This window comes from Nicotiana sylvestris, chromosome 3, assembly GCF_000393655.2.
Source record: "Nicotiana sylvestris chromosome 3, ASM39365v2, whole genome shotgun sequence".
Taxonomy (NCBI): Eukaryota; Viridiplantae; Streptophyta; class Magnoliopsida; order Solanales; family Solanaceae; genus Nicotiana; species Nicotiana sylvestris.
The window spans coordinates 194,278,356-194,297,801 of NC_091059.1; the positions used below are offsets into that span (position 1 = coordinate 194,278,356).

The 19,446-nt window shown below is 34.0% G+C and overlaps 2 protein-coding genes across 2 annotated transcripts; one reads left to right on the forward strand and one right to left on the reverse strand.

Annotated features, from left to right (window-relative positions):
• The first annotated feature begins 5,953 nt into the window (after positions 1-5,953).
• LOC104234661 (lysM domain receptor-like kinase 3) lies at positions 5,954-11,600 on the forward strand. Its single transcript, XM_009788264.2, has 11 exons — positions 5,954-6,642; positions 7,437-7,514; positions 8,372-8,671; positions 8,897-9,042; positions 9,134-9,223; positions 9,338-9,443; positions 9,527-9,678; positions 9,762-9,859; positions 9,945-10,092; positions 10,578-10,685; positions 11,156-11,600. The coding sequence occupies exons 1-11, from the start codon at positions 6,045-6,047 to the stop codon at positions 11,318-11,320; spliced, it is 1,989 nt and encodes a 662-aa protein (XP_009786566.1). The 5' UTR covers positions 5,954-6,044; the 3' UTR covers positions 11,321-11,600.
• A 232-nt stretch (positions 11,601-11,832) lies between these two features.
• Positions 11,833-15,307, reverse strand: LOC104234662 (clavaminate synthase-like protein At3g21360). Its single transcript, XM_009788265.2, has 3 exons — positions 14,832-15,307; positions 13,989-14,242; positions 11,833-12,334 (listed from the first exon to the last, which is right to left on the reverse strand). The coding sequence occupies exons 1-3, from the start codon at positions 15,186-15,188 to the stop codon at positions 11,974-11,976; spliced, it is 972 nt and encodes a 323-aa protein (XP_009786567.1). The 5' UTR covers positions 15,189-15,307; the 3' UTR covers positions 11,833-11,973.
• Between the last annotated feature and the right edge of the window lie 4,139 nt (positions 15,308-19,446).

The window sequence follows — 19,446 nt, forward strand, 5'->3', positions numbered from 1 at the left end:
GTAAATGTTTGTATGAACTTTGAAGATTTATCTTCAATATTTGGTGAATTTTAATGGAGAATAATGAAGAACGTGGGTAGCTTTTGTTCTGTAAAGAACCAAAAAGGCAGTAGCTCTATGTCGTAAAACCATAAGAATATGATTTTGAATCCGAAAAGAAATAGGAAAGTGTGGGCCCTACTATTTTGTACTTAATAGAATTGCAATTTCCATCTCTGTATTTTTTGAGAAGAAGAAGGAATGGAGAAGAGGAAGAAAGGGGAGGGGAAAAACTGCGTAGGTCTTAAGAATTAGGGGGATAGAGAAACGTGGGATATATGGACACCTTTAATTAAGGAGTAAAAATTGCCAATTAATTAGACCCTTAATTAAGTATGGTATAAGATTGGTAATTTGGTATACTAAGTGTAATTAAATCAAACCTTAAACATTGATGGTAATAAGGTTTCCTATGTGGCATAGGAATGTAAAAATTCCTATAATTTTTGCCGAGCAGCTAACTTTGCAGAAGCTCAATAAACAAAGTATAATACAGAGAGCCCATTGAGACAAACATCTAGTGGGTTTTCTTTCTTTTGGGCCTTATAACTATTTAGCCGGCCCATCCATCATAAAAATATTTTCCTTGGAATTTTCTTTTGATATTTCGACTTAAGAAACTAAAAAGTATAATCTACATCTTACTTCTTTATTTATACTCCATGTAAGACTTGAGTTATATGTCGCATATACACTTGAGTTACATGTCGCATATTGCGGAACTTATGCAACATTAGCCTAAACCATAGCGCAGGGGAAATAGTAGATTAGAAAATCAAATGAAGTAACAATCAAACACGGTGTAAAATATTTTCTTTGCTCAAATATTTGGTGTCTTGAAGTGATTGCAAGTGTTTTTCGGATGAAGAAAAATGAATTATGTCATGAATGGGCGTAAGCCATTTTCGTTATAAATTTTCAAATTCTGCATATATTACTTATTTTAATCAACACATAATTATTGTCTGCTTGTAAGAGCCCATTTGGATTAGCTGTTTGTAAATAGCTGATAAATTTGAAGCGCTGAAAGTGATTTTTTAAATAAGCATTTACGTGTTTGGATTTATGTGATGAAACTGATAATAAGCAGTGTATGTATTTGGTAGAAAAGTGCTGATAAGTTATTCTTTTATTAAAATTACTAAAATATCCATAAAAACTTTCAAAAGATTATAAATTAAAAAGTTTCTTTGTAAAAAAAAAAGAGAGATGAACAACGAGTATGGAATGAAAAGAAAGTTAGAAAATTTATATTGGGAAAAATATTTTGTGAATTAGAAAATATTATTAAGGATAGACTAGTAAAAGTCTTGGTCAAACTAAAAGTACTTATAAGCTAAAAAGCCATAAGTTGGGGGTGATCAACTGACTTATGGTTGATTTTAGCTCATAAGCACTTTGGATGTTTACGAGACGTGCAAATAAGTCAAAAGGTGCTTATAAGCTTGACCAAACACCCTTTAATACTCTTATCTATTATCTTCTTCTTTTTCCATCTTATAACGGTTTTCAGGACATCATCTATTTACAATTTTACATGCATAATCTCTAAACCTTCTTATTTTACTGTATGTTCCTAAGAACCTAACCAAATGTTGAAAATGGTTTAGTAAATAATTTTTTTAAAGATAAAATTAGTTTTAGCATATCAAAATATTTTTTCCAAAGATTTTTTTTGGGTATTGCACCAAGCGCATACAAGAGCAACGTGGGGCCTAAGTACGCAAGGCGACAAGATTTTCAATCAGGGAACTAAGGCATATTTTTTGTACGACAAAACTCCACTCTCGATCAGGGAATTTTAATTTGATTGGACTAAAACATTATTTAAATTTAAATTAAAGTTGCTCTCAAAAAGTTGGACTCCTTTTATTAAACAACTTTGTTCCTTCATTCTCTAGCTTAATCGTATAGCACATACAGCTAGATTGTGTCGGATAACCTTATAAAGTAGCCTCATCATTAATAGTATTCTATACTATTGCTCTCTCTCTTCCATTTTATTTTGATATTAATTTGTTCCAAAAAAATTATTTGATAAAATTATTTTTAAAATTTTATTTTATCATATTTAATAAGCACAAAATTTCATGTATGTTTAAGATTATAAGTTCTTAAATTTGTATTGCCCCATAAAATGAAAGGGGAGAGTAATTATATATCATTAGTTTAATCACAGTATAATTGATTTATTCTAGAGGAATTGCCCTGTGCCCACATGCATGGAAATGGGCTTCCAGCGAATCCCCACATGCACACGACGTGGGTTTTGTGTCCCACAATTATAATATTTTACTGACTGCTAATCCTACCTCCTTTTGTGTTCAACTACATCTAATGCGATTAATTAAGAATAGAAATTACAAAATGGGAATTCTTGGTTAATTTCCCTACCGACTCTTGTGTTATTTACACTATCTAATTATGATAGTTTCTTAAGCGGTAAAGTATAGAGCATGGACCATTTCCCTTTTCAGGTAATCTATTTGAGTATTATTTTTTTAAACATTATTTATTTCCTTCTTCTGTCTTTAGCTTTTCAATTCTCTCTATTGATCATGAATATTACCAATTTATGTAGTTTAAGACAGTAACCAAACTATTATTTGTAAATAAAAGATGGTTGAAATTATTTCTGCCATGTGAAAATCATTTAGACTCCAATTTAAGTTCTCGTAATAATTTTTGGAAAAAAAACTGGTCAAACTGCTTACATTTATTTAGATGAAGAGTAGTTAAAGGCGGATATGAAGGAGGAATTCTAAACGGCTTATATTTAGACTAGAAATTAAAAAAAATCATATCATTAATCATGTGCTGATCTGTCCACTGCGTACGGCAACGACGTTTATCTTTTGTCTATATATCCTTTGATAGCTACTAACTATTTTGTTTTTTCCATCTTTGAGATGTTTGATTATGAAAACGAAAGAAAATTACAACTTTACAACTGCTCCATTATTTCGTCCATCAAGTCCTCACATATATAGTGAGTTACTTGACAATTAACACTAATGAAATAACACATATACCGCACTCAAGAAGAAAGAAATAGAAACATACAAATTCTATCTCTAAACAACAAAAATCCGTCGTTAATTCCAAGCGATAAATTACTGACGACTTTTGTAACTAATTCCTGCTCCTTTGAAGTGATTAAGCTAGCGTTTGGATATAGATTTGATTGAAACTTGAAAAAATAATTTTTAAAATTTGTTGAAAAATAATTTTTGAAAGTTGAAATAATGTTTGAATATGCATTTTATTTGAAAAAAGATGAAGTTTTGTGAGTGAAAGAAAAATTTTCACCCAAAAACTATCCTAAATCAATTTTTGGGAACTTGAAAATATTTAAATTTATCTTTTTTCCAAAACATGATCATATTTCATAAACAAAGTAATATTTATAAAAAAAAAATTTGAAAAAATAAAATTCTATAACCAAACGGGAGCTAAGTTTATACACATTTCAAGTCAAGAAGCAAAGACAAGATAAACATAATCATTTGTTGAATTATATAGGCACACGAAGTTGAAACCAGTTAAAAAGGGAAAAGTAATAATATAAATCTGAGATTGTGAAGTGAAGTAGAAGGAAAATAAATATTCGAGTGCCTATTGTGTGTTCTTTATTTGAGAGCCAGTTTATTCCGTGGGTTGTCCTCTCTCTGGACAATAATATTTACAGTTGTATCCACTCCACGTGCGGCCCTATCCTTTAGTCAATATGACTAGGGGTGTTTATGGTTCGGTTTGGATCGGTTTTTCCCTAAAAAGAAACCAAACCAAGTAAGTCGGTTTTTCAAATATTAAAACCAAACCAATTAAGTCGGTTTTTCTCGATTCGGTTTATGTCGGTTTTTCAGTTTTTTCGGTTATTTATCGGTTTTTTCTTAAATATAAGATATACACTACCAAATACATGTTTTGGCGACCATATTTTCAATGTAACACTATCAAATCAATTGCCCTTTGAGAATATTAAAACCAAACCAATTAAGTCGGTTTTTAAAATTCAAAACCAAACCAAAAAGTATCGAATTTTTTGATCGATTTGATTTGGTTCGATTTTTCGGGTTTTTACGAACACCCCTAAATATGACTATGACCTCGGATGCCATTCTCTACCCCCAATATCTACTTCTCCCACACCTATATAGGTCAAAATCAAATGAACTATATTACTCGTATTTGAAATATTAAATGACCTTTCTATCTGATTCAGCTTTCTCAAATGATTGTTTGTAAGTACGACTTTCCCTTTTATTTGTCCACTATTAATTTAGCATATTTCTTAAGAATTAATGAATAAAGTGCATAATTTATTATGATATTCATATTAATTGGTGTATAGTTTTAATGGATTTGAAATGAGTAATTAAAGCTAAGGAAAAAATAAGAAAAATAAATTTTTTTTTCTTGATATACGAAAAATGACAAGTAAAAATAAAAGTTTATTTTTAAAATACTTGATAACTAAAAGTGAATGGAGGGAGTATATTTATATACAGAATTAAAAATGATAGGACACTTTTTAATAATTTAAATATAATTATGATTAATATCACTTAATCATGATAAGTTTTAACACTTTTACCAAAGGTGGTAAGCGGTAATAGTCGACGCATAAACTAGTAGTTACCGCGGTGAAAGTTGTAGAGAATTGTGCGGTGGACACGAGTACTGGGATGAGCAAAGTCAAGTCAACGACTTTTTTTTACTCGGACGAGTTTGGTCGGGAAATGATCGGCGATTTCATAAAATTGGCGGCAATGCAACTATATGGTGTACTGGGACTACTGAAAGTGGACCCCAGTACAAACTGTACAGCTCTTTTACACATCTCTCCTCTCGCAACTTGTGCTTTCCTTTTCCCGAAAACAAGCCATTTTTTGTTCCCTCTCTCTCCTGCTCATTTCCACTATTGGCCCTGCCAAATATCTACCTCTTACTTGTACAACCTCATACAAAATTTACAAAAGTAAAAGAGGTTAAACTATTTAGTAGTAATTTACTACATCAATTTCAATTTGCTTAGAGCTGGGGCGTAAGTAGGGGTAGAGTCTATGTATATACTATACTCTTCAAATTTATTTGTGGAATTATATTGAGTTTATTATTATTATTATTTTTGAGGCGTAATTTTTTATTGTTTTAGCTGGTTATAGGAAAATAAAAAGAAAAAAAATGATAACTGAGATTTGAAATAGAACCGACTCAAACTAGTTTGAGTTTGAGACGTAATACTCCTTTCATTCACTCTTACTTATCCACTATTTGAGTACACCCCCTAAGAAATAATAAATAAAGTACATAATTTATCATAATATCTATATTAGTTGGTGTATAGTCTTAACAGATTTGAAAAATAATTTAAAATAAGTAATTAATGCTAAGGAAAAAAATAAAAAAAATAAATTATTTTCCTTCAAAAAGTGACAAGTAATTATTTTTAACAGTTAGACAATTAAAAATGAAAGAGGGAGGGAGTAGTTGTTTATGGTAATGGTGAGACTAAGATGGTAATTGTTGTATCTTTAAAACAAGATTTAAACGTGGTGTGCGTGGACAATGTCGATTTCTTTTGGCTTTCATGAAAGTTCACTCTTACAGAGTATGAGTAAATGTTATTTAATGTTTGATTAGCCACTAACTCAACAGTGGCAGTTTAGTCAGATGAAAAATAATGATATCCAGTACTCTGAAATCACAGGTGTAATTTGCCTCCCTCTCCATATTTTTCCTTTTTGGTTGTTTTTGCAGTAGCAGATTAGTAAGTTATCAGTCACTGAGTCAGTAACTTTCACTAATAAGCCCCAGTTTTCAGCCAATAACAAGACAACCAACACCCCCCCCCCCCACACACAAAACCCCAACAAAATGCTCTGTTCTTGCTCTTAAGATTCAACTCTCTACAATTCTTTTTTCATGTTTCTCTTTAAGTTTTGCATCAGTTGCTGCTGACCCATTTCATTAAATCTATCAAAGATTCAATCTTTAATACAATGAATCATATTCAACCTGCTTTTCTTGCAATTCTTTGTCTGTTCGCCATTTTTCAAACAATCCCTCTCTGTTCATCAGCTCCACTAAACTGTACGGACGCTGGCCGTTTGTGCACTTCTTTCTTGGCTTTTAAGCCCAGCCCAGAAGACACTCTACCAGTTATTCAAAGCATGTTTGATGTGTTACCTAATGATATAACTATTGAAGGCAATGGTAAAGGTTATGTTTTTATAAGAAAGAACTGTACTTGTGCTTCTGGGATTAACAAGTACTTGACAAACTCCACATTTACTGTTAGAAAAAACAATGGATCTGTGTATAATATTGTTCTTGATGCCTATAATGGGTTGGCTTATTTTCCCTCGAATTTTACAAGGGAGGCAAAGAAAGGGGCAGTGGTTTCATTGAAGCTCATGTGTGGTTGCTCAAGTGGGCTGTGGAATTATCTTATGAGTTATGTGATGAGAGATGGGGATACTGTACAGTCTTTGTCAAGTAGGTTTGGGGTTAGTATGGATAATATTGAGACTGTTAATGGAATTGCTAATCCTGATAATTTCACTGTGGGCTCTTTATACTATGTGCCATTGAATTCAGGTATGAGTTTCTCTTCCCTATTATGACTTTCTTTTTTGTCTTTGATGATTTTGGACTTGGCTTGATTGATCTAATTGTGTTAGTTGTGGTAAAATGGGTGAGTTTGAATTTTGAACTGTTGTTCTTTTTTTGGTTGGGCATGGGTGGGGGAGGGATGAATCTTTGTGCTAGAGAGATGTAAAGTCCTCTCATTTGTTAGAATTGCGAGAAGATCATCGACTATCTAATACTTGAGTCAAATTTGAACACAAGAATGATGTTCAAGAACCTAGTGAGCTTTAGACTTTTTGCATTAATTAGCGGAAAGTTGATTAAAGTGGATATAATGGGAATTAGCTTGGCATCCCATGGGGCATGGCGAAAATTAGTTGCCTCCGATCAGTTAGAGAGTTTGGATTGAATGTATTAAGGGAAATGTGTATCTTGAGGGGTAACATGCTGCCTTATAGCATACATCATATAGTATATCGGTCTCAACAGTGTATCCAATTGTATAGCACAATAATCATAGCAAATGACTAGTAAGTGCGAGGACGACGTTGTCTGAAGATGAGCATATAGGTACAGAGAAGTGAGAGGATGTTGCTGCTGACAGATTATAGTCTCAATGTTACGACTTCGCTACTTATCTATAAGTCCAATTTATTCTTGAGTGTGAAAGACTTTGCAAGATACATCTATGCAACTTTGCGAGGCTCAATAACTATCTTGTATTTACTCATCATCAATGGCTTTTCCTAATAAGTTTCTTTTGGCTAAAATTGCTATACTTAAACAACTGTTTGTCTGTCCAGTTCCTGGTGATCCATATCCTGTGGAAAATCACACCGTTCCTGCTCCTGTTCCAGCACCTGCTGCTGCTGATATTTCAGGTATTATCAATTCTTCATAGCTTATGAGCGCTCCTACTTTCATATTTGTTGATACGTTTCAAGACACACCATATTCGTTTGTAGACTTAAACACAAGCCAAATGGTTTAACTTTATAGTAGTCATGGCATGTCAACTTTTTGTGCTCTTCTTTCTCTTTGTTCTTGTGAGGCAGTGTCTTGCGTAAATCTGTCACTGGAACAAGTGATATATCCAAGAATTTGATTATCATTCTGCAATGAATGCAATGAAAAATCCAAACTTTTATTTGACTCTAAGGTTTCGTATTAGCAGTCGACTGAATTTAGCTTTATTCTATCGCTGATTAAAAAAACATTTGCTTTATTCTATCACCAACTGTTGGCTGCTTGAAATCTTATTTGTCCTTCAGCTTAATGTATACGCCTCAGTTATGTGGTAAATGTCAAGCTCATATATTCCTTTTATGAGAAACAATAATTTAGTACAAGAAAATGAACAACATAAAGGAGGGGGACAAGGTTTCCTCATAATTAATAGGTGTTACCTCAACCATTTGTCAAATATGTTCACTGTATCCATTGTACTTTTTCTGGCTTCTTGACACATTGGATTCATAAAACAAATCATAGTAAACATTTCCCTGCCAGTCATTTGAATTCATCTATGCAGTAACCTTGTAATTCAAATAATTTGATTTTCCTTTCTATGTTGGTTTGCTATATTCTTTTCATGCTACAATTTTTCTTCAAAATAGAAAGATCCTCAAAAGTATTTCCGGACTCCATATCTTGGTGGAATTTCCCACAAGAGATGCATTTTAGATGGCTACCTTTCTGTTGCAGTATATAATCCCCAAAAGCTCATTTTTTTCTGCAGAAATTAAGGAGAATCATAAGAGTCATGCTCTTTACTGGTGGATAATTGGGGGTTTGGGTGTTGGTCTTCTACTCCTAATTGCCGTCATTCTTGCTTTTGTTTCCTGGAGGTCGTCAAGTTGTTTTTCCAGAAGTGAGAGAAGTCACTCAGCAGGTTCAAACGAGAAGATTTCTCATAAGTTCCAGGTTCTTCGAAATACAAGTTTCTGTTGTGCATCAGGAAGGTACATCTGCGGTGATTCAGGGGACCGGAAAGAACCTAATGGGGAATCTAGTGACCAACAGATGAATATTCCAAAAGGTAGGAACATAGAGATGCATGCTTTTGCTGTCTTTCTATGCCTGTAAAATTACTTCAAAAATTTTATGCATGAGACCAAGTCATTTGCTTCTTACATATATTAGTATGTGCGAGCTAATGTTCTAAAAGCCATCAAAACAAGATCATAAAGGGGGAAAGGTGTGTGTATTATGTTTCACTATCATGCAGGACTGATATAATAATTACTATTTCGGCATCCTGCAGTTATAGGAACTGATGTCTTTGACATGGAAAAACCTCTTGTTTTCATCTATGAAGACATTCTATCTTCTACTGATGGATTCTCTGACTCCAATCTTCTTGGTCATGGAACCTATGGTTCTGTCTATTACGCCATTCTCCGCAACCAGGTTAATTTTTCTCCACTTCACCTATCTTGATACATTTCCTTTGAACGTGGCCTATCAACTTGCTTATCACTTTGAAACATTAACCTTTCAGGAAGTTGCAATCAAAAGAATGACAGCCACTAAAACAAGAGAGTTTACTGCTGAGATGAAAGTTTTATGTAAAGTTCATCATTTGAATTTGGTAATGAATACTGAATTTCACTGCAGCACCCTGAGTTTTTTATTTTTCAGAGCTTGATGATAGTGCTACATCAATTCAAAATTTTGACTCCTGTCTTGGTATTATTTTGTCAAGGTAGAATTGATCGGTTATGCTGTCAGTAATGATGAACTATTCCTAGTTTATGAATATGCCCAGAAGGGTTCTCTCAAATGCCACTTGCATGATCCTCAGAATAAAGGTACACATCTTCAAGATAACCATTTAGCTCAGAATTTATTTTGGTGAATAAGCTAGATGATTGGACCTCTTATTTTTGTGTAGGCCATACACCGCTCTCTTGGATCATGAGAGTCCAAATTGCACTTGATGCTGCTAGAGGTCTGGAATACATTCATGAGCACACCAAGCCGCATTATGTGCATCGAGATATAAAGACAAGCAACATCCTTCTTGACGATTCTTTTAGAGCAAAGGTTTGTTCTGGTGCCCGGGTTTTGTCTTTTTGGTTGTCAGTTTCGAACCCAAAAACATCTCATTGCCTTTGCTTTGCAAACAGATTTCAGATTTTGGTTTGTCAAAACTTATGGGGATAACGAATGACGGAGAAGCCTCTGCAACACGAGTTGTTGGAACCTATGGCTATGTAGCTCCAGAGTAAGCAACATAACCAACCATAAGCAATAACACAAAACTGAAACTTGCTTCTCCCTGATTTTGTTTGTTTCTCTTGCTGTTGCAGGTATTTGAGGGACGGCTTGGCAACTACGAAGACTGATGTGTATGCATTTGGCGTTGTCCTTTTTGAGATGCTGACAGGGAAAGAAGCCGTCACCCGGACTGAAGGCAATGTGATGAAAACTGCAGAAAGACGTTCCTTAGTGTCCCTTGTAAGTCTAATTGCTCAATAACTGTTCAAAATTGAAAACCTTCTTCCTTATGGATTCTATTTCCAAATGTTGGCACTTCTATTCTATATCTGAGAACTGCTTGTTTGGTAAAAATGGTGAAAGACATCGAATTTACCATACAAAATGAGTAAGATCACATTTATGAAAGCTCTGGAAAAATGTTTTGACATTATCGCGCACGGTCAATATATGACTAGATGTCACCTGTCCGTCATCTTTATCACATTGGGAAGTTTACTATTCTCTGATCTCGGATCAGTTCATCAACTTCATAAATGCTTTTCTTTGAAAAAAAATTCAGAAATGCCACGAACTCATTGTCTATTGTTATGTACAAAGCTAAATTATTGTACTGTGTCTATGTATAGGTATACGTACTATAAATTTGTAAATATATACATGCACATTTTATATGCACGCTAAAATTTCAATTATTGGCAGCAACTAATGCTACATAATTGCAGATGCTGGCAGCTCTGAGGAACTCACCAGACTCCACTAGTATGACAAGCTTAAAGGAGCAGCTCGATCCCAGTTTGATGGACTTATACCCTTCTGACTGTGTTTTCAAGGTAAGTTGCAACTTTTCCAATTACATTTATCAACCTTGTAGCAGTTCAATTTGTACCTCATCTACATTGAAATGAAATAAGAAGCAGATCGTTTAAGATGGGAATTTTTTTCCGCCCTTTTTAAAGTCTTAGTTTTTTTTTTTTACTTTTTGGGATGAAGTTTAGTTATTATGATAGTGACGTCAGTGACTGAATTTGTAATGAGATTTCAGAGCTTGTTTTATTGGGAAAATTTTATTTTGTGTCTCATACAACTGACACTAGTTGTATGAGACAATTTTTTTGTCTCACAGTTTTGTGGACTCAGATTTCCGTGGACCCAAAAATGTAAGATTGGGGTCCACAAATTTGTGAGACAAAAAGGAGCCTCATACAACTAGTGTAAGTTGTATGAGACACAAAATAAAACTTCTTGTTTTATTGTGTTCATTTCACGACTTATTCCATCATTGATGTATTCATTTCGCTAGGTGGCTATGCTGGCTAAGCAATGTGCGGATGATGATCCAATATTAAGACCAGACATGAAGCAAGTGGTGATTATGCTTTCTCAAATACTCTTATCTTCTGTGGAATGGGAAGCAACTCTTGCTGGGAATAGCCAAGTGTTTAGTGGCATTGTGCAGGGAAGATAAGTCCTGAGATTGGTCACAGAATACCAAATAAAGCACTTTCCTCACTTTTATGTACATAATAGTCATGTTATTTGAAGTCAATCTTCTCCATTTTTCCCATTCTGGTTATATCATTCTTTACAATGTAGCCTTTTGTTTTTATTTGTCTAGTGCACTGAGTAATTTCTCATATAGTGGATGTATTTTGTGATAATTAAGCTGCAGTTTTGTATTTAATATGGTGTACAAGATCTCAAGTATTATTCAAAATCGTTGAAGTCACATTACATTCTTTTGCCAACAGGTTGTCTATTTACAATTGTGTTTGCTTCTTTTTTTATGATCATGTTAAAAGCTATTGGATTGTTTCATGTGATATTTGGATAACATTCTATATTCAAGACAGATATGTTGGCTTACATACTAATAAGCTGCAGAACAATCAAGAGGAGCTCTGTCTTCAAGATTGTCATCTATAATAGGAATTGCGATGCCACGACTAGAGGGCTACTAGATAATAAATCTAGAACAGATTGAGTCAAGCTGACAAAAATTCTTATGAAGGAAAGTATAAAATAAAAATTTACGGTGACATGTTAATTGCTACTAAGTTCTTCAAAACTATAAAATACTTAAGACGGGGAATCTAATCCCTATATTATATTCGTTTGCTTTTACTTGCAAAGTGAAGCTAATATGCGACGAGGTGGATTGAAAGGTTTCCTGGAGTGAAGAACAGCTAAATTATCAATCAGCAAGACGTCGCCTTTCTTCCATGGAATTGCAACACTTTCATCCTCAAGGATTCTTAAGCAATCATGTATAACTTCAGCAGGCAAAGGCTGGCCATCTCCAAAAGTGACTGCTTTCACTGGATCATTTCTAGCATCTTTCCACCCGGTATATGCAGCTACCATGCTATTGAACCATATTTTCTGCCGCCTTTCTTGGTTGAATTTGATGCCTGGTATAGGGCCCATTACGGTTTTAACTCCATCCTCTATCCATTCTAGCTTCATGCCCAACTTTGCAGCCCTATTGATTAAAATGCGCGAGTTAATGAATCATTGTACAATTTTATAGGGCATTGGGTTTCGTAAACAACACTAGCAACCCATTGACTCTTCATCATAGAGGAAAATGCTGTACAAACAACTGGAGTTGCATCAAAGGTGGAACATTATACCCTCACCGCTACACAAAGTATTCAGATTAAGAACAACAGTTTTTTGGGAAATGGGTGCGGAGAGATCACTGCAACTAAAGAAAAACAAAAAGAAGACCAACAAAAAGTAACAGCCTTTATTCTTAAGTGAATTTTTCTAAGGGAAAAGTATAATGCAGGATAATTTTTCAGTTTTCTTGTGTTAGAGCAAATTCATGAACTAATCAGCTCTTATAGTATGGCTACTTGCAAGCAAAGTAAGCAGACTATTCTGCTTTGGAAAGAAATTATTGAGCTGAACTATTCTTTTCCTCTTCTCCAGAGCACAAGAATCAAATAAGCAAAGTGCAATATCGATGCTTTATTTATGTTTAGGCAACAGTCTCATCCGTCACAAATTTTTTGCCTTATCCATCTTTTTCTACCACTACACACTAGACTCTTATATTTAATGACCCTATGTTGTTTAAACGGTGCAGTACCTAAAGAGTCTTAAAGCTTTTACTTCTCCAAAGCACTAGAATAGATAAGCTAGTAAGCGAGGTACAATACGAATAGTTTATTTTAGTTCTGGAAAGTCTTGTACCTAAAAAGGGTTTTCAATGAATAATGTTCATTTTATAGTAAACACCAATAAAAGTATTTTGTTTCGAAAGCTAGTCAATTATAAAGTTGAAGATCCTCTACAATTAAAGGTATATGGCTATACCTTTAATAGTAAAGTGACAAAATGATAGATTCCTTTAATCCAAGATCTTGAGCTTTAGTTGATTTTAACTTTCTGAACAAAATAACTTTATGGGTGCGTACTGTAAAATGAGTTTTCTTCCTAGAAAACTCTTTTACGTACAAGAATGTTGTTAGAACTAAAATAAAGCATTCATATTGCAACTCGCGTCCTAGCTTATCTGATTCTAGTGCTTCGGAAAAGAGCTAATCAAATCTCTCCAGTACTGCCCCATTTGAACAACATAATCTAAGAGTTGGGTGAATGAAGTGGTAGAAAAGGTGGACAAAGGCAGGACAATATTTCTGTGACGGACGAGACATTGCCAAAACTAAAAAGCATTCATATTTTGTCTCATCTAGTTGCTTATCTGATTCTATTGCACCATTTGAACAATTGTAATGTCATGAAATCTGTAAGTCAAGTGACAGAATTAACATCAACCACCAACTTGAAAAGTAAAGACGTCAAGGTAGTTTCCTTCCCCCATTTGGCATATTGAATATTCCCGCGCATCTTTACCAGTCAACTCATTACTTAGCAGTTAAGGGAGTATAAGGAAGAAGTTCAAAAGAACCTTTTTTCACCACTTTTCTGATATTTTATCTCTCCCTGCTCCCCCAATATGTAAGAGTTAAACTTTTGCATCATTACTGCTAGATTTAAAGTCAACAACAATATAGATAGTGCAAGCAAGGTATAAGTTGACTCATCTAGCTGCTAAAACAGTGAAAAAAGAATGTGCTCCAAGCAACGGAGAGACAAGTTAAAAGAAAATATAGGAGCAAAGCGCGAACCTTTCTTCAGCCACGCTCTTGTCTTTAGTTAAAAATGTTGATTTCCAGCCTCGGCCAATTGGGGAAGAGGGATCATCATCTTCTCCTAATACCCTTATATAAATTAAGCCATGCTCTTCCAATCGCTCAACAAAATCAGGATACTTGTTCTTCATCTTCTCATACACAACATGACTCAGCACTATTGGAGTTTCTCCTCCACTTCCAGGTTCAACATCACAAAAGAAAAACAATTTTGATGGATACTCGGGAACCTACTCCAAGAAAATAAAAATTCCAAAATTAATATCCAATACAATTAACTAAAGAATATCAAAGAATCTTGACTCTTAATCTTATAACATAGGGAAAAGGGTATTGATTTTCCTTGTATTAACAGTTGATAATAAGGGCTTTCTACTACCAGTACATGTTTTTATCCAGTCTTGATCTAATAACCATCAACAAACCAATCAATTACACCTCAAATTCAAACTATCTTTTTTATCCATTCTGCTCTATAGGCTTTATGATTTTTCCATTTTTCCATTTTATATGATGATCGTTCTGGAGAGGGTAGGGTGTACGCAAACCTACCTCATCCTTACCTTGTGTGAGGTATAGAAAACCAATTTACTAACTTTAAACTTCTCGTTACGATTTATAATTAAATAAATTTATGTGACTTATTTTAAACTACAAGTTTCAAAAATCTTTTTTCCTTTCTTAAATTTAGTTCTTAGTGAAACACTGACACATAAAATAGGAGGGAGGGAGTAGTTAGTACTCCTAACTTACAGGAATTTATTTAGTAGAATAACAAAGGACAATATGTAAGTAAAGTACTAGTGATAGATTTTGTACCTGAGCCATTTCATGATGAAAAGGAATTTTTTGATCAGGCGGGGACTCATTAGCGGTGAAGACACGGCCAACAACGTTCGTACGAGGAGCAGCACCACCCACATACGGCAGTTCCTCGTAGCCAAAAGCTTCAACAGCATCGTTAAAATCTGATGCCGAGTTGACAGGAAATCCCCTGAAAAGAATAGCCCCAGATTGTTGGAGTAGAGAACCAAACCATGGTTTTTGCTCTTTGATTATTTGTGGTAGTTGTGAGATAGTAGAGTTTGGGTTCGGAGATAAAACAGCAGGGAAAGGAACTCCATTGTAGTGCTTCTGTTGAGGTATTTCGACTTGGGTCAAGAAATTTTCTGCCATCTTTTTGAAGCTGCTGCTGCTGCTGCTTTCTTTGTGTCTGTTTTCACAATTATTGAGTATTTTGGTTAAGTCATATGTGGAACCGTGCAGCGCCACGGCTGTGCAAATATTTATGTGAATTACACGTCGGGTGAAAGATTGTGTTTCTTATTTTATCACAAAATACGTCCATATTCATTGAAAGTGAATTATGGAAATCTTGAGTTTAATTTAGTTCTTGTTATAAATATATACTCCATCCGGTCCATAATAATGTTTTTTTGGTTATTTTCACACATATTAGAAATTTACCTTTTAACATTAATTAGCAATGAAATTGATCATATTAATCTTTATTGTCTCTTCACATAAACACTCCTAACAAATACTCCAACATTAATTACTCCAAGGGCAATGTAGGAAAAAAATAATTAATTCATTCTTGAAATCTGGAAAAATCACTTATTTTGGACCACAAGAAAAAAGCAAAAAATCACTTATTTTGGACCGGAGGGAGTATTATATTATGAATGTTCATTTAGTACGCCATTGTAAATAAGCTTCCTAAAGAAGCTTATCCATATGGGACTCCGCCGTAAATATAGTTATCTATTTAGTACTCTATTGGAAATAAGCTTCCTGAAGAAGCTTATCGTTACGGTACTCCGTTATGGATAAATATTACCCCAGCAGAAGATTATCTATATCTGGTACAGTAGCAGCTTACAAAGCAACTTGCAGTAGCAACTAACACAGCGGTTTGCAGTAACAGCTTACACAACAATTTCCTTTCTTCTATAAATAAAGGAGATTTCAGTTCATTATGTACATGAATTTGAAGTTGAATAATAAATCTCTCTCTCTCTCTCTACTTGTCTTTGATTTCTTTACTTTAATGTCTTTATTTTATAACACGTTATCAGCATGAGGCTCTGCCATTTTAAACACTTACTTCGAATTTAATTTCTATTTCAGTGTCCATCTCTGATGTAAGGCGAAGCTCTTACATCCGTAGTTAGATCTTGTTCATTCCGAGCATCATAAGGTTGAATATATCCTTGAGGTGGTGAGCTTTTCTTCTTGGCTGTAGTGATGTAGATATCACTTACATCTGGAGTGGCAAAATTTTCGTAATTTAATTTGAGTCTTTTGCTTATATTTTAATATCTTTATCATCGCCTGCTTGGTTATGTGTTACGAATACAATACCTATTTTGGTATTTGTTTTCATCCTTATTATCTTAATAAAGGATTATAAAGTGGATAACATTGTTAGATCCACTTAAACTCCAACAGAGTTTACAAGAAATATACAACCGCCAGAAGTGATTATGTTTTGTATATCTCATTGTAACTAAATTTTGTTAACCACCAGAAGTGGTATATGCCTATAACCACCAGAAGTGATAATTTAGGCTTTCTATGGTTACAATTGAAGATAAGTTAGAGAAAATTTCTCTATATTACTTGCATGCCTCGATTTGCTCATGAAGTAGCAATATCTTAAAAGAGGTTCTAAGTCGTCACACAATTTGGTATGATTAATGCACACTCAAATAATTATGTTCTGTTCCCGGAAGGATGAGAACTTTTGATAAATATTAATCCATTCATGAAGTGAATGTGACAATATTAATAAAGCTAGTACATATGAACGCGCTTTTTGATGTGAATATATTACAATTCACCTCCAGAAGAGGTAATATGATTGAGAGAATATATACTCAATATTTTGTATTTTAAATTTGCTCATGAAGAAGTAACACAATTGAAATTTTCTCCTGAAGCAGGAAAATATTATGAAACTGTGTTTTTCTGTGCTTAAACAAAATAATAAGTTATTCAAAGTTATTTTTGAAGCACAGAGTGAATGAAGAAATACCACAACTCACATCCTGAAGAGGCAGAATAACAAAGGATATAGATCTTGTTTTGTGGCATAAAGATCATTGTCACATGTACTCGTTGTACGTAAAATATCTTGAAAATCTTTATATCATTCCAAGGCAAAAGTATTCTTGTAGAATGCTTTCTACTACAACCATATTAATATGTTATGGTTAGTTATCGAGTTCCCCGAAGGAAATAACAACTCATGTATCTTTCCCTGAAGGATGTAATGACTATGTGATTACCGCTTTGATATAAAATATTCAGATGCTAATGGCGTTTCTCCCTGAAGGAGATATTTGTCACAAAGTTGGTAGTAAAAATACTGAAATTCTTAATTTCTTATATTTATAAATTTAGAATTGTCTTTATATTGTTAATTTGATTATCATTTTCTCTCATGACACCAGAAGTGTCTGAGCACTATTTGGTAGTACAAAATTTATCAAAAGCTCCTGAAGAGCTAAATGTTTGTCTAGAAGATACATGATACAAGTAGTGTCTGAATAATATTTGATTATGGAAAATAAATTGAAGGCTCCCGAAGAGATTATATGCAAATTTGTCATTCATATTATATGATTGTGGTAAAAACATATGTTGTAGTAAACCGAAGTTTACTATTACAACTGGCTATCATATTGAGACTACAAATAATTGGAAGATTGTAAATCTTCACACTTCCACAATCATAGGGGGTAAAATAATATGTATATGAGAAGTTACCCGCCTTATATCTTCAATTTGTACTACATCATATATCATGGTAAACCAGAAGTTTACTAATGCAAAAGTTTATGCCATAGTAAACTTCTAGTTTACTAAGAGATATCACATGTCATGATAAACTTGAAGTTTTCATTTGACATTTTTAAAAGAGCTATTTGTGAATTCTTATAAGAATATACTAAAGAACCAGAAGATTCTTCAATAATTCTCTTGTGCTGCTTGTTCTCATAATAAATTGGTTATACCGGCTAAAGTTGGACTAAGACTCCTGAATTTTGGAATATATAAAGGTGAATATGGGCACATTCACCTATCATGTGAACCACTTATAGATGTATATATAATATGGTTACATGTGTGTTCATTGTCAACCTGCAGTTTGACATTTGAAATTGCTTTTCTCAACTAAGAGCATAACTTTCAGATTATGAAATCAAGACAGTTCATCTTGATAATGCTGGTTTACATCCAAGCTGGTTTAGCATTGAATACCTCCTATAAATGGCTAAACCATTACTTATGAGAACAAAACTTCATGTGTTGGTCTAAGATTTTCTAAATTGTTTATAGCAACACTTGTATGCATCAGACCAATAATATATGATAAGTCCTCCCCCCACAATTGGTTTAGGATCAGAAACCAAATAGTTTTTGTCACACCTCCTTTTTTGCCTACGCCACCGCAAAGGGGCGCATAGGGAGTTTTTCCAATTAAGGGACAATCGAAACGAGATTTATTATTTAATTCAGAGTCGTCACTTAGGAGATTTATGGTGTCCCAAGTCACCGGTTGAATCCCAAATCTAGGAAAAGATTGACTCTGTATAACAGTCCGCGAACCAGAAATCCGAGTAAGGAATTCTGTTAACCCGGGAGAAGGTGTTAGGCATTCCCAAGTTCCGTGGTTCTAGCACGGTCGCTCAGTTGTCATATTCGGCTTATTTATCTGATTATAATACATGTTGAACCTGTGTGCAAATTTTAACTGTGTACCGCTTTTATTATTATTATTTTTACCAAGAATTGCAACATCGTGAAAATACATCTCGAACCACGTCACATCAATGCACCCGTGGTTATCGACACATTTTGACTCTGTTGAGATTTGGATTTGGGTCACATAAATGTGCACCCGAGTTTAAGAAAGTAAATTATTAAAGTACGTGCCTAAAGAGACTAACGCGTAGTTATTTTGGAAAAAAAGGCCGTGAAATTCGCTAAGCGGCCGATCCCGAGTTCTAAGTAATTAGTATATACAATCGTGAGGGCCCCGCAATCTGTGAGTTTTACTAGGCGAGACTCATCTCGCTTATTTTAAAAGGACAATCTTAAAGTGACTACATTTTTTCTATTTATTTCTGTCTCTAAAGATAAAGAAAAGTCATAATTAATTACATGTGTATAATGGCCCAATTTTTATTATTTTTGCTCCAACAACTTAGCAATTTCAGCGGCTATACCACACGAGAAGATACTGTTCAATTGAATTCCATTCAAGTTGTTCAATTCTACTAAATGCAAACTTAGGCGTGTATGGTAGGCTGAAGTAAACTGCAGTAAATTGAGGTTGATTCGGACTGATATACATGAGAAATTAGCCGACAACTAACAACTCCTGCTCTAACATTCATCAACTATTTCCAGTACTCTAAACCTACTT